This window comes from Tamandua tetradactyla, chromosome 23 (assembly GCF_023851605.1).
Source record: "Tamandua tetradactyla isolate mTamTet1 chromosome 23, mTamTet1.pri, whole genome shotgun sequence".
Classification (NCBI taxonomy): Eukaryota; Metazoa; Chordata; class Mammalia; order Pilosa; family Myrmecophagidae; genus Tamandua; species Tamandua tetradactyla.
The window spans coordinates 33,958,564-33,971,946 of NC_135349.1; the positions used below are offsets into that span (position 1 = coordinate 33,958,564).

The 13,383-nt window shown below is 45.5% G+C and overlaps 1 protein-coding gene across 1 annotated transcript in view; it reads right to left on the reverse strand.

Moving 5' to 3' along the window:
* Positions 1 to 12,886, reverse strand: part of SCNN1G (sodium channel epithelial 1 subunit gamma) — a 29,320-nt gene extending 16,434 nt beyond the window's left edge. Inside the window, exons 1-4 of the mRNA XM_077140259.1 lie at positions 12,780 to 12,886; positions 9,271 to 9,631; positions 2,525 to 2,837; positions 900 to 1,090 (exon numbers count right to left, since the gene is read on the reverse strand). Coding sequence (XP_076996374.1) covers positions 900 to 1,090; positions 2,525 to 2,837; positions 9,271 to 9,587 — 821 coding nt within the window. The 5' untranslated portion in view covers positions 9,588 to 9,631; positions 12,780 to 12,886. The remainder of the gene's footprint in view (positions 1 to 899; positions 1,091 to 2,524; positions 2,838 to 9,270; positions 9,632 to 12,779) is intronic.
* Between the last annotated feature and the right edge of the window lie 497 nt (positions 12,887 to 13,383).

Here is a 13,383-nt window from a genome sequence, read left to right on the forward strand (position 1 = left end):
AATGGGTCAGTTGTATCCTGGTTGAAGCCTGGAGAGGCAGCACTAATGGGGACAACTCTCTTTTGTGGATAATGGATGATAGACAGTGAGTCATTTTCCCCTGATAAAATGACAGACAAAGCCTGTGTCATCAAAGTCACTTTCTGTTCTCTCTCCTAATCCTCTCACCTGTCTACATCCTGACTTTTCATTCCTTGTGCCATATGCCTACCTCAAATTTCTCTACTTTTGAATTTCTCAACCAACATTTGACATTTTTCCATTTTAATTCCCGTTCTTGGACAATAAACCTCAGAGAAGGAATCACATCATATGTGCCTTTTACACATCATATGTGCCTTTTACACATCATATGTGTAAATGATAAGAACCCAATCCTTAGGGAGCCATAATTCCAAAGTTCAATCTTCACAATAACAGCTGACATAAGAAGGTTAGAAAGGCTTGGTATTTGAAAAGAATGAAGTAAAGCCCTTCAACCAAGCCAGAACACTTGAGAATGTTCCATTCATTACCCCATCACCTCCAAGGATTTGAATGTCCTCTTAAAGGCAGAAAGATCTGTATGCCCACACATCTGTACATAGACTTTTCTTTCTTTCTTTTCCTGTGATACATTAGTGGTTCTCAGTCATTCCTGGGCATGATGGTAACGGGCAAGGTTTTATGTACACAAATCAGCTATTTTGCATTGTTATGAGTAATGTAATGAGTTTGAGGGAATCTTGACTATATGCCATGCACAATTTGCTCACTGATTCTGGAACATAACTCCAAATTCCAGGGTCAGTGAGAAGAATACCTTCTGCTCCTGAAACCTCCAGTTGAACACAAGTGCTTGCACAGGGACCTGCACTCAGAACTTCAGGTTCTTGGGAATGTGAAAGCATCCTCCTGACCTGGCATTGCAAGACACCCCGTCAAAGAAGCAGGTAACCAGCAGCTCCTCAGCAGAATAGCTCATGTTGATTTTCTTCTCCAGAGGCACCTGTGCCATGATGTTCATATAGTGTAGTTTGTACCACTCCTGAATGGCGTTGATCCCCGAGCTGAAGGTGTAGACAGCACAACTGGATGTATCATTTGGACACTGTGAATCAGAGGAGATACCAGGCTGAAGCCATCAGTCTGATACTCAGGATGGCAGGAGAGAAGTCTGGGGCACAGATGGTTTTCCTCTCACTTCTGACCACTGGGAGAGAACATTCTCAAGTCCCAGGGACCAAGAAGGGTCCAAACAAGAGAAGACACAGAATCCCACTCACATGACTCCCTGCTCCCACTCTCCAAGTGGGAAGGAAAACTGGCTTCCTCAAGGTCCCCAAACATCTATGGTTGGACTGGTTATTGCTACCAAGTGCCTATATGACCCTCCCCATTTCCTATTGGATCAGTAGTCCAGAAATCTGAATTCTAGCCCAAATCCTGACACAACTTCTCTGAGGGACCTGGAGCAAGGCATTATATACTCATTGTTTTACCTATAAAATGTTGACTAAAACATCATGTTTCCTAACTTCAGATGGTAGTTGGGAAGACCAGCATTTAAAATCTGCAACAATGAGAGTTTCACTGTCATTACAATAGATTCCAGATATTCTTATCACAAATGGTTTGAAAACTCTCCTTAAAGAAAAGACATCAAGGGATTGACTGCTTGCTAATCAAGGAGAACCTTATGGATATCCTCCCAAAAGATCTACGAACACTTTGACAAGTCTCAATGATTTAAAGGAGGGGCTGTCTTCAGGATTTGCAAATGGAAACACGAAGTCTCACAATCAGCACTCAAGGCTATAAGGGATATAGAAGTAGCTCCCATCCTCCAAAGGTCACTGGGGTCTGGAAGGTAAGGTGGCAAGTGAGTTTGCACAGGAAGGTAATGACTGGTTTTCAGTGAATGGTTGCATCCTGAGAGGCCTTCAAATGGGACCAACAAGGAAAGAGGAGAAGTCAGGCCACAGCTCCTCCTCAAGGCAGGTACTGCAGGGATATTTGGTGCTTCTGCTGTTCATTACTTATTTTTCTCCTTCTGATATCTGCACTTTAACTTAGCTTTGGGGAAGCTTCCTTTCCTTCTTTGGATACAGCTGGTGAGATTGTTCATCAAGGCATCCCACCCACCCTCAGCCAAGGAGTGGTCAGGTGACCCAAGCTAGGCTAATCAGATGGTCCCATGATAGAATTTGAATCTTAAGCATTAACACAAAGATTAAAAATGGTTGAAGCTCACTCAACCCATTAGCAGTATCTGAAATGACTTTCCATCACTTCTTGCCCCCAAATCCTGGGCTCCTCCCTAACCTCTGTCCTCTGAGGGACGTCCATGAGCTACAGATAGCTGTCTAAGAAATCCCTTTCTGCTTAAGATCGCTTGAGTCACTGTCATTTGTTTGTTTCCAAATCACCCTGAGTGTATTTCTTCCAGCAGAATCAGAGGGACTAATGGCAAAGCAGAAGACTCCATGGACCCATTATCTCCAGCCCATCCCATGTCCCCAAACTGAGAGCAAAGGAATCTCACCAGTTGGAATCCTACCACCTGCTTGGACTCGTGGACATGTATGACATCCGCAGCCTGGTGAATGATGCTCCCGCTGACTTTTCGTTTTCGCCCTGTGAGGAAGTCCCTGGCTTCCTTGCCCTTCTCACCCTGCTTGAAGGTCATCAGTGGGATCAGGTTGAGGAATTTGGGCCGTGGGCCCTCCCAGGCTGAACTCCAGGACTCTGCTTCTCGTCGTTTCCGAGACTTAACCTCTGAAAGGCCATACAGAGTCTTCAAGGCCGTTCTGGTCTCCTGGTCCAAGTCAGACAGAAGGTCCTTCACTGCACTATACCTGCCGAGGTGGGAAGGAAGAGTCAGGGGAGCCCTTCTGATATCTTAGGGCCCATCACTGATACTTTCCCAGGCTGCTTCTCATCCATGTGCATTAGACTTGTGCCCCCCTGAAATCAGTTCTTTTACAACTTTCCCCTCTTTAATAGGGCTGCTGGCTTGAGCAAATGGGGATAGGATCATGCGCAACCCTGTGTGACTTTCTGGGGCTTCACATCTCCCACCACTTTCTGCTTGCTCTCAGGGTATATTGATGAGTTTGCCCCAAACAGCATTTTTAAAGTGGTGACTGGTGCTTCCCATAAACCAGTCACAGAGAGGACAAGTAAATAACTGGTAATGAAGAGTCTACCTAGTCTTCAACCTGATAAAGGGAATATATGAAAAATCCACAGCTAATAGCATCCTCAGTGGGGAAAACTAAAAGCTTTCCCTCTAAGATCAGGAACAAGACAAGGATGCCTACTGTCACCACTATTATTCAACATTGTGCTGGAGATTCTTGCCAGAGCAATTAGACAAGAAAAAGAAATAAAAGGCATCCAAATGGGAAAGGAAGAAGTAAAACTCTCACTGTTTGCAGATGAGATGATACTATAGGTCAAAAACCCTGAAAAATCTACAGTAAAGCTACATGAGCTAATAAATGAGTACAGCGAAGTGGCAGGGTGCAAGAACAACACCCCAAAATTAGTGGTGTTTCTCTACACTAGTAATGAGCAATCTGAGGAGGAAATCAAGAAAAAAATTCCATTTACAATGCACCAAAAGAATAGTATTTAGGAATAAATTTAACTAAGGATACAAAAGACCTATACCCAGAAAATGATAAGAAATTGTTAAAAGAAATCATGGAAGACCTAAATAAATGTAAGGGCATACCGTGTTCATGTATTGGAATACTAAATATAGTTAAGAAGGCAATTTTACCCAAATTTATTTATAGATTCAATGTAATACCAATAAATCTGAACAACTTACTTCGTAGAAATAGAAAAAAACAATAACCAAATGTATTTGGAAGGGCAAGGTGTCCTGAATAGCTAAAAATTTCTTAAGAAAGAAAAATGAAGTGGGAGTTCTCACATTACCTGGCTTTAAAGCACATTACAAAGCTACAGTGATCAAAACAGTATGGTACTGTCATAAAGACAGATATACTGACCAACGGAATCGAATAGAGTGTTCAGAAATAGACCGTCTCATCTATGAATGGTTGATCTTTTTTCTCTTTTGGTAAGCTATATGGTGGGAGTCACATTTCATTCTTTTTCCATGTGACACCTGTTATTGCAGCAGCATTTGTTCAGGGTTTTTTTGGGGGGTGGGGGCGAGTGCACAGGCCAGGAGTCAAACACAGGTCTTCCGCATAGCAAGTGAAAATTCTACCACTGAGCTACTCTTGCACCCATGGACAACTGATCTCTGATAAGTGATCAAGCCAACCCATCCGGGACAGAGCAGCCTCTTCAATAAATGGTGCTTGGAGAACTGGATATTCATATGCAAAAGAATGAAAGAGGATCTGTATCTCACACCCTATACAAAAATGAACTCAAAATGGATCAAAGACCTCAACATTAGAGCTAAGACTATAAGACTTTTAGAAGAAAATGTAGGGAAATATCTTTAAAATCTTGCAATAGGAGGCAATTTCCTAGACTTTATACCCAAAGCATGAGCATTGACTAAAGAAATAGATAAACGGGAACTCCTTAAACACTTTTGTATGTAAAGAACTTTGTCAAGAAAGTAAAAAAGGCAGCCTATGCAACGGGAGACAATATTTGGAAACCACATATAAAATACGGGCTTATCATCCAGAATGTATAAAGAGATTCTTCAACTCAACAACAAAAAGACTAACAATCCAATTTAAAAATGGGCAAAGAAATGAATAGACACTTCTCAGAAGAAGAGATACAAATGGCTAAAAGGCACATGAAAAGATGCTCAATTTCACAGCTATTAGGGAAATGCAAACCAAAACCACAAAGAAAAAAAAGAAAAAAGTCTATTGTAGTGATAAATGCACAGCTATATGACGATTTTATGTCATTGATCGTACACTTTGGATGATTACACGGTACGTGAATATATAAATATATCAGTAAAAAATTTTAAAAACCACAATGAGATACCATTTGACATTCACTAGAATGGCCATTATAAAACAAAAAAAACCCACAGAAAATGACAAGTGCTGGAGAGGATGTGGAGAAGGAGGCACACTTATCCACTGTTGGTGGGAATGTAAAATGCTGCAACTGCTCTGGAAGGCAGTTTGGAGGATCCTCAGGAAGCTAAGTATAGAATTTCCATATGATCCAGCAATCCAATCACTAGATATACATTCAGAGAACCTGAGGGCAAGGATACAAATGGACATTTGCACACCAATGTTTATAGCAGCATTATTTATAAACTAACATTAACGAGTGAACCTTGAGAGTTGAAGTTAGGAATACAAGTTATTAAGAGATAGAAATAGAGTAGAGATTGGGCATTTGGTGCTGAAGGAATACAGATTGTGCAACAAGATTGAGTGTAAAAATTCAGAAATGGGTAGTACAATACTACCTGATTGTAGCACAATAATATAAGTACACTGAATAAAGCTGAATGTGAATATGATTCAGGAAAAGGGCTTGGGGCACATGTGAAACCAGAAGAAAAGAGAGAGGATAAAGACTGAGACAGTAAAATTTAAGAATATCTAGAGTGGACAATGATGGTAATTAAATGTATGAATAAAAAATGTTTTTGTATGAGGGAGAACAAATGAATGTCAACAATGTAAGGTGCTGAAAATGGATGGAATACCAGGAAAAGTGCAGTCAATGCAAGCCAGGGTCTATAGCCAACTGTAACATTGTAATATGCTTCCACTGAAGGTAACAAAGGCATTATGGCAAAACTAAATGTCAACAAGGTAGGGGGCATGGGGAAGGGATACGGATTCTTTGTGAAAGAAAAGGAAATGTCTTCATATAGAGTATGGTGATGAAGGCTTGTCTATACACTAAGGCTGGACTGTACGATGTGTGAATAAAACTGTTTAAAAATGAACAGAGAGAAAAAACTGCTAGAGAAAATGTAAAGAAAGAGATGTACTTATTCACTGTCAGTAGGGAAACTGAGAGGAGCAGCCCCTTGGAGGGCAGTGTGGGGGTTCCACGGGAGGCTGGGGTGGGGTTGCCATAAGATCCTGAGACCCCCTTGCTCAGTATATGCTTGGAGGCACTGAGCGTGGGGACACAAATGAGCATTTGCACACTGGTGTTTACGGCGGCAGTGTTCATGATTCACTATGGATGGAGGTGGCCTAAGGTCCAACAACCGAGGATTAGAAGAGGGAACTATGGTGTATACATAAAACGGACTACTGAGTAGCCACAAGAAGGAACGAAGTTGTGAGGCATGCAACTAGGTGTGTGAACCTTAAGAGCTGTATGTTGAATGAAATGTCAGGAACAATAAGACAGATATTATCATGCCTCAATCATATGGACTAACTATAACATAAAAACTTGGTGAACTGAAGTCGAGAGTATGGATGATCAGGTTGGGGCCTATTGTAAAAGGTCCTAGATTGTAAGCTCTTATAGCAGTCACATAGATTCAGAAGTTGTAACTATTTCTAAATTCTGAGATACTGATCTGTTTGTATATAACCTGATTGTTCCCAGAAACTTCGGTGTTTATGTGACACCTGAGATTCAGACTTAGAGCTCTGAAGCTATGAAAGTCAGCACTACCCCACACAGGAACTGTTTAAAAAGTTGAAAAAGGGATCAGACTTTGAGTAGAGATATGAATGAAGCTGATCTGGATAGGACTAAGATAGTGCAGAATACAGCATAAAGGATGATACTGTCCATATTTCGCAACTTTAACATCTGTGTGAGACCAAAGGGGAGATGTTTATTTGATGCAAAATTTACATTTTGGTAGCACATTACCTAATTTAACTTGCATGTTCAGTTTAGTTGAACACCATAAGTACATGGAATCTTGAAAATAGGGTGTGAAATTCTGTTAGTTTGTCCAGGTTAGGGTGATGCCCCCGATATATTCCAGAATAATTTGGGCAGTGAATAAAAAAGTATTTGTAAAGTCCCCTTGGGGGACTGGGGAGAAAGGAGGAAATATTAAACTTCCCTATTTTGAGAATTCCTGATATTCTCACAAGCAACGGGGACAGTCAAATCAATAGGCCGAGACCTCAACCTTGGGGTTCACCCTTATGAAAATTATTCCTGCAAAGGATAGGCTAAGCCTACTTAACATTAGGCCTAAGAGTCACCCCCAGAGAACCTCTTTTGTTGCTCAGATGTGACCTCTTTCTACAAGCCGACTTGACAGGTGAACTCACTGCCCTCCCTGCCTAAGTGGGACATGACTCCCAGGGGTCTAAATCTCCCTGGCAACGTGAGACAGAACTCCTGGGATGAGCCGGGACCTGGTATCAAGGGATTGAGAAAACCTTCTTAACCAAAAGGAGGAAGAGAGAAATGAGACAAAACAAAGTTTCAGTGGCTGAAAGATTTCAAACAGAGTCAAGAGATTATTCTGGAGGTTATTCTTATGCATTATATATGCCCCTTTTTAGTTATGGCTGGAGGGAAGTACCTGAAACTGTTGAGCTGTGTTCCAGTGGCCTTGATTCTTGAAGACAATTGTATAAAGATAAAATTTTTTCCAATGTGTCTGTGTGACTGTGAAAACCTTGTGTCTGATGCTCCTCTTATCATCTATCTGTATGTACAGATAAGTAAATAATATGGATAAAAAGTAAACAAATAATAGTGGGGATAAGGGGTAAAATAAATTGGGTAGATGGAAATACTAGTGGTCAATGAGAGAAAGGGTAAGGAGTATGGTATGTATGAGCTTTTTCTTTTTTCTTTCTTTTTCTGGAGTGATGCAAATGTTCTAAAAAATGATCATGGTGATGAATACACAACTATGTGATGATATTGTGAGCCACAGATTGTGCACCACGTATGGAAATATATGTGTGTGAATTTTTGTCAATGGAAATATTCTTTAAAAAAAGAGCCTCTTTAGGGGGGCAGGCCCTGTCTCCACATTTTTTCTGGAGTCAGTGGTTTGGAGGGAAGAAAGCATAACCGTTGCCTTGACAATCCACAGGGACAGGAGTTGATTGCACGAAGCATAATTATGCCATCTTTTAATTTTCACAATCTCACATGGTCCCTGCCTGCCTCTCTCCCTCCCTTGCATAGACTGTATGCATAGCATAATGAATGAGGGTATGAACACCAAGGTCAAACGGTGGACGTGCAAGCTTCTATCCTAGTACTGGCTGTGTGATCTTGGACAAATCACTTAGCCTCAGTTCCCTCATCTGTAAAATCGGGCTATTGGGAAGATTCATTGAGTTTATAGTATACACAATTAAACGGTAACTATTACTAATCTTGTTAGTGGTGTTGTATTTGTTAACATTTCATGCCCCCACTTACAATGTAACATCAACAGGGGCGAAGACTGTATTTGGTTTGTTCAGTTCTATGGCCCAGAACCTAGGACGGTGCATGGGCAATTAGTAAGTGACTGTGGAATGAATAATGGAAGGCAGGAAAGAGGAAGAGAAGGAGGGCAGGAGGGAAGAAAAGAGGGAAGGCTACCTGGAGGAGAGGATGAGTCTTAGACCCGATTTTTATTTTGAGTTTATCACCAAATTATTGTTGACTCTGGCTGGACAAGTTAGCTTCCTTCAATAGTCTTCCTCCCGCTTCTCTTCCTTTCTCACCACTCCCACACTGTGAATTCTGCCAGAGTCTGGTCTGCCGCACAGATCAGCCTTCATCAATCCTGAGAAGAGCTCCATGACCCATTTAGAACAGGTCCCACAGGAGACAATAGGGCATAACCACGGGTTGACCCTGCCCAGAGACGAGTGATTTCAATTAGTGGGGCTGGGTTCATGCAGATGACGGTTTGGGGCCGTTGAAATGCTGCCGGAAGTCACCCAGGTGTCACTTCTGAGTCAGGCTTGAGCTTACATTCCTGGGAGAGTGAGGGCGTGAGTGTGGAGAGCTCAGAGAAATGGCTAAGCTGGGTTTAGCGTGGGTGTAAGTATATGGATGCACTTGTGCTTTGTGTGTGTGTGTGTGTGTGTGTGTGTGTGTGTAATTAGCTCACTCCAGACCCAACCCCTAAGTGAAACTGATCCTTGCAGCCTCCCCTTTCTGCCCTCAGAAGCAGCTGACCCACTGCAAACTTGGTACAGACTAGAACCTGGGAGAGGGCAGTTCCTGAACGCGGTCAACTAACGCAAATTTTTAAACAGCATGTTTCAGGCTAAAGCGGCCCCCAGGCAGCCGGTGCGCGCGCGCCCTTCGCGAGGGGCTTGGGTTGCAGATGCGCCCACGGTCCTCGCTCTAGATCCCTGCTCAGCCTCTTACTTGTAAGGGTTGATGTTGCAGATGGTGACAGCTGGAAAATCCAGCTTCTGGAAGTGGACTTTAATGGAGACGGAGACGGTGTAGAAGGAGAGGACGAGGAGGGCGCATTGCCAGAGAATGAGGGCCACGGCTGTCAGTGTGAAAAGAATCCAGAGGAGGCGGCGGAGGCGGCCGCGGGACACCACGATGCGCCGACAGCCGTGCGTGTTGGTGTTGAGGCAGTACCACCGCATCAGCTCTTTAATGGTCGGCGCCTGCGGACCCCTCACGGGCAGATTCTTCTTGATTTTGGCTTTGATCTTCTCTCCGGGGGCCATGGCTGGGTGGGACTTCTAGCAGCAGGGAGGCAGGGGAAAGCGAGCTGGATGGGGAGGGAAGAAAAGCAAGTGAGCTCTCCTCCAGGGGCCTGCTGGCTGGTCCCTGGGGGTTGGCAAGCTGGGAAGCACCAGCCCATGGGCCCTCCGAAGCTTCCTGTCTTTTTTGCAGGCCTGCTCTGCGGGTGGGCCTGACTGCATTCTGAGGCTTGGGCCCCTTCTCCAGGATATTTGTTTTGGGTCAAGGGCAAGCTGCTAAAGAGGCTGCTTCCTTCTCTTACTGGCCACCCAACCCGCAGCCCTGTGGATCACTGACCCTCCTGGCCGAAGGACCGTTCTCCGGAGTCCCTGGAGCAGGAGTCTCAGAATAACCCTGACTGGCCCTGTGCACTCTCCTACCGCGCTTGGCTATGATTAGGGGTATTACAGGTCATGCCTTAGTGTGGTCTTTGTTTGCCTTTCTCCAGGGCGGCATTCCTATCTCTTCATCGTCCAGCCCAGAAGCTGGCAGAGCTGGGCTCATTCTCACCTACCGATGAAATCTGGTCTTTTCTGCCCAGGTCTTTCCCCGTCCTTTCCCCTGCTACTTCCCAGCAAGTGGAATGACTTCTGTTTCGTTTCTCCTCTTTACATTCAAGCTTTCAGCTCAGTGTTTACAGAACATGTTAACAATAGCCGACAACTGTTGGCCACTGAATATTTCCCAGACGCTGTGCCACAATTTCCTTGATTCTAAGATACTAAGTTTGGGAATGCATTTTGATTTAATAATAGCTTGGGTCAGGGGGTGCTGGAAAGCAAAGGACTATTTCATCAATGTGCAAGATGCATAACAATTACAGAAACTTTACAGTGTGACATAACGCTCATTTCAGAAATTACTATACATAGGCTCATTTCATGTTTATGAAATATAGTCTCATACATACATAGTGTTTCTCTATATTTCATTTCTCTCTATATTTCATTTCCACAGCCCCACAGGTAAACATGCTATTATCATCTCCACATTGTAGAGGACAAAATTGAGCTCAAAGAGATGGAGTAACTTGTGCAGAATCACACAATAAGTGGAGGAGCTGGCCTGGACCTCTGCTGCCTTAACCACCATGGTATAAATCTTTAAGGGGCTGGGAATTGTGCTACGTGTTGCTCCCCTCCTCCCACAGTTAATTGGTAGCACCCTGAAACTAAAGGTCATAAGGGAGAGGAATCCCAAGGAATTTAATTTTCAAACTCTGAATAGTAAATGTGACAGCTTTCCTAGACTTGTGAGGCAGGGGTATGGGGAGAGGGTATGCACAAATAAATCTGTTCCTTATGCTCTCCACAGCTGACAGAGGCGAATTAGAACATACTCTAATTTGGAATAGGATACACAGGGTGGTCCCTACACTCCCAGAGACCCTATTTTTGGAACAAGGACTCTGGTTTGCCCTTCACATTCCCCAGGCAGGATTTCGGACTTGAGGAGCTGCTCTTTCCCCACCCTGAACCTAATAGGTTATGGTCCAAAGTTGGAAACTGGAGACAAGCTGGGAGTCTTCCAGGTTTATGATGTAAAGGAAATAGAGGGCCAAGAGTGGAGGTGAGATGTCCAGAGGCAGCCAGATCGCTCCAGACCCTGCAAGGACTTACGTAATTTTGCTGGGATGAGGAAAACCATCTCTAACCCTCAAAATTCTATTTACCTCTTTGCAAAAGGAATATACCCCTTTCTACGACTGCAAACCAAAAAAAATTTGCAAGACTTTATTTTAAGATCCAGGTCCAGGTTCAATTTCCTTCAAATAAAACTGCAGTCCAGGGAAGCTTTTCCCACTGTGAATGTTCAACAGAAAGTATGAACTGGAAGCTCCTTGCCCTCGTCTCTTCAGTCAGGACACTGCAGAGAGCCTCCGGGGCCCTCGGCCCCATCCACACTTCCCCAGACTGACCCCGACCTCAGCAGATAAATCACTAATGTCAGAGGAGCCCATGGGTGAAAGAACGTATCCTGCTCATCACAAAACTGATCAGTTCTCTTGCAAATAAGATTTTCACTTCTGAATGAAACTGGGTTGAAGCTTTTATTAGTTTGTTCTGTTTTATTACATACGATGCCTTTATGGAAGAATTAATAGCTGCTACACCACACTTACTCTTCTAAGAACTTTACAGATATTGACTCATTTCATTTTCACCACAATCTTCTGAGGTACGTATCCTAATTTCCCCCACTTTACAAATGAGGAAACAGAGGCACCAAGAGGTTAAGTACCTTGCCCAAGGTTACGCTAGAAAGTGGCTGAGCTGGGATTTGAACCCAAGGCGCTGTGCCTTTACTAGCTCTACTGCTCCTCAAATAATCACCACCACCACCAGAATAGCAGTAATCGCACCTTTCAGTTATTGCTCCCTTCCTCTACCTTAGTCATGGTCCCAAGCTCCTTTTTACACATTCTCTTATTTAACCCTTACTATATTATATGCGGTGTTATCCCCCCCATTTCACAGAGGAGGAAACTGAGGCTCAGAGAGGTTAGGCAACTTGCCCAAGGCCACACACTTAGGAAGGAGTTCAGGTAACTCTTGAATTTCAGAGCCCTCGCCCATAGAAGCGACTCCCCTGCTGTGAAGGAACCCGAAGCTTTGGGGGATGGGTAAGAGATTTGTCCAAAGTCTCGGGCGGGAAAGTCCCGCAGTGGTGCTTGTCCCCAACGCGCATCCCTGGCTCTCACGCTGGACAGAATCCGCAGCCCCTGCTCAACCCGCGCCGAGTGACTGGGCGCCGTCCTGGGGCCGCAGCCACTTCTGCCCGGAGATCCCGAGTCCAAGCCGCGGGAGAAAGCCCAACCAACCCCCTTCGAGTGTTTGTTTCTTTCTGGAGCAACCAGCATCCCCAGAGAAAATCGGGGGTCAAGTTCACGCGTCTGCGCAGGACCTGGAAGGGGGCTGGGCGGGTGCGGGACGGAGAGAAGGGGCAAGGCGCGGTCCCCGACCCCCGCGAGCACCCAGAGCTCTGTGGCTCCCGTGGGTACATGCCCGAGAGCCTCACCCCAATCAACCCGGGAAGGCGTCCCAGCATCCCGGCCCCCGAGGCGGCCCCGGGCCGGGCCACCCACCGCACCGCGCGCGGACCGCATTAGGGAAGCCACCAATCCCCGCGGCCGCTCCAGTGCCCGAAACCCCCGCACTCCACCCGACTGGGCTCACCTCACTCGGTTCCAAAGGGTCGGCGGCTCGAGTAAGAGCGAGCCGCTGGGTTCCACTGCGCTTACAGCGCGAGCATCCCTCTGCCGCTGCGGCCACCTGCTCTTGTGGGTCAGGCCCGGGCCCCGCCCCCACCGGCCCCGCCCCCACCTGTGCAGGTGTATCCCCCGGCCGCCGAGGAAGTGCGCGGTGCAGCCCACACTGGGCCACGGTTCCGCAGCGCCCCCTGCTGTCCAGAGGTCACTCCGCACCCTGCATTGCCCTGGGTCACCGCAGCACCTTCCCCAAGGCACCTTGCAGCGCCCCCTGCCGCGCTGTTACTGCCCCGACCTTCCACAGGTCCAGATGACTGTGGCTATCCTGCCCTCGCAACAGGAGGACTCCCAAGCAGCCACCTTTAGTAGGCAGCGCCCAGCCGCTTGCCTCTGATACCTCCTGATTGGGAGCGCGAGGCTGCTTCAGTGCCCTGAACTGGGGCCCAGGGCAGTTCAGTATCTGGGACGCACAGCAGGGGCTGTTTAGCCAGGCCGCTCCTCCTTCAGTCTCTTCCGCTACCTTTTTCAGGGAACCCTTGCAGATAACCAAAAGAAACGAGGTTAGAAAATTG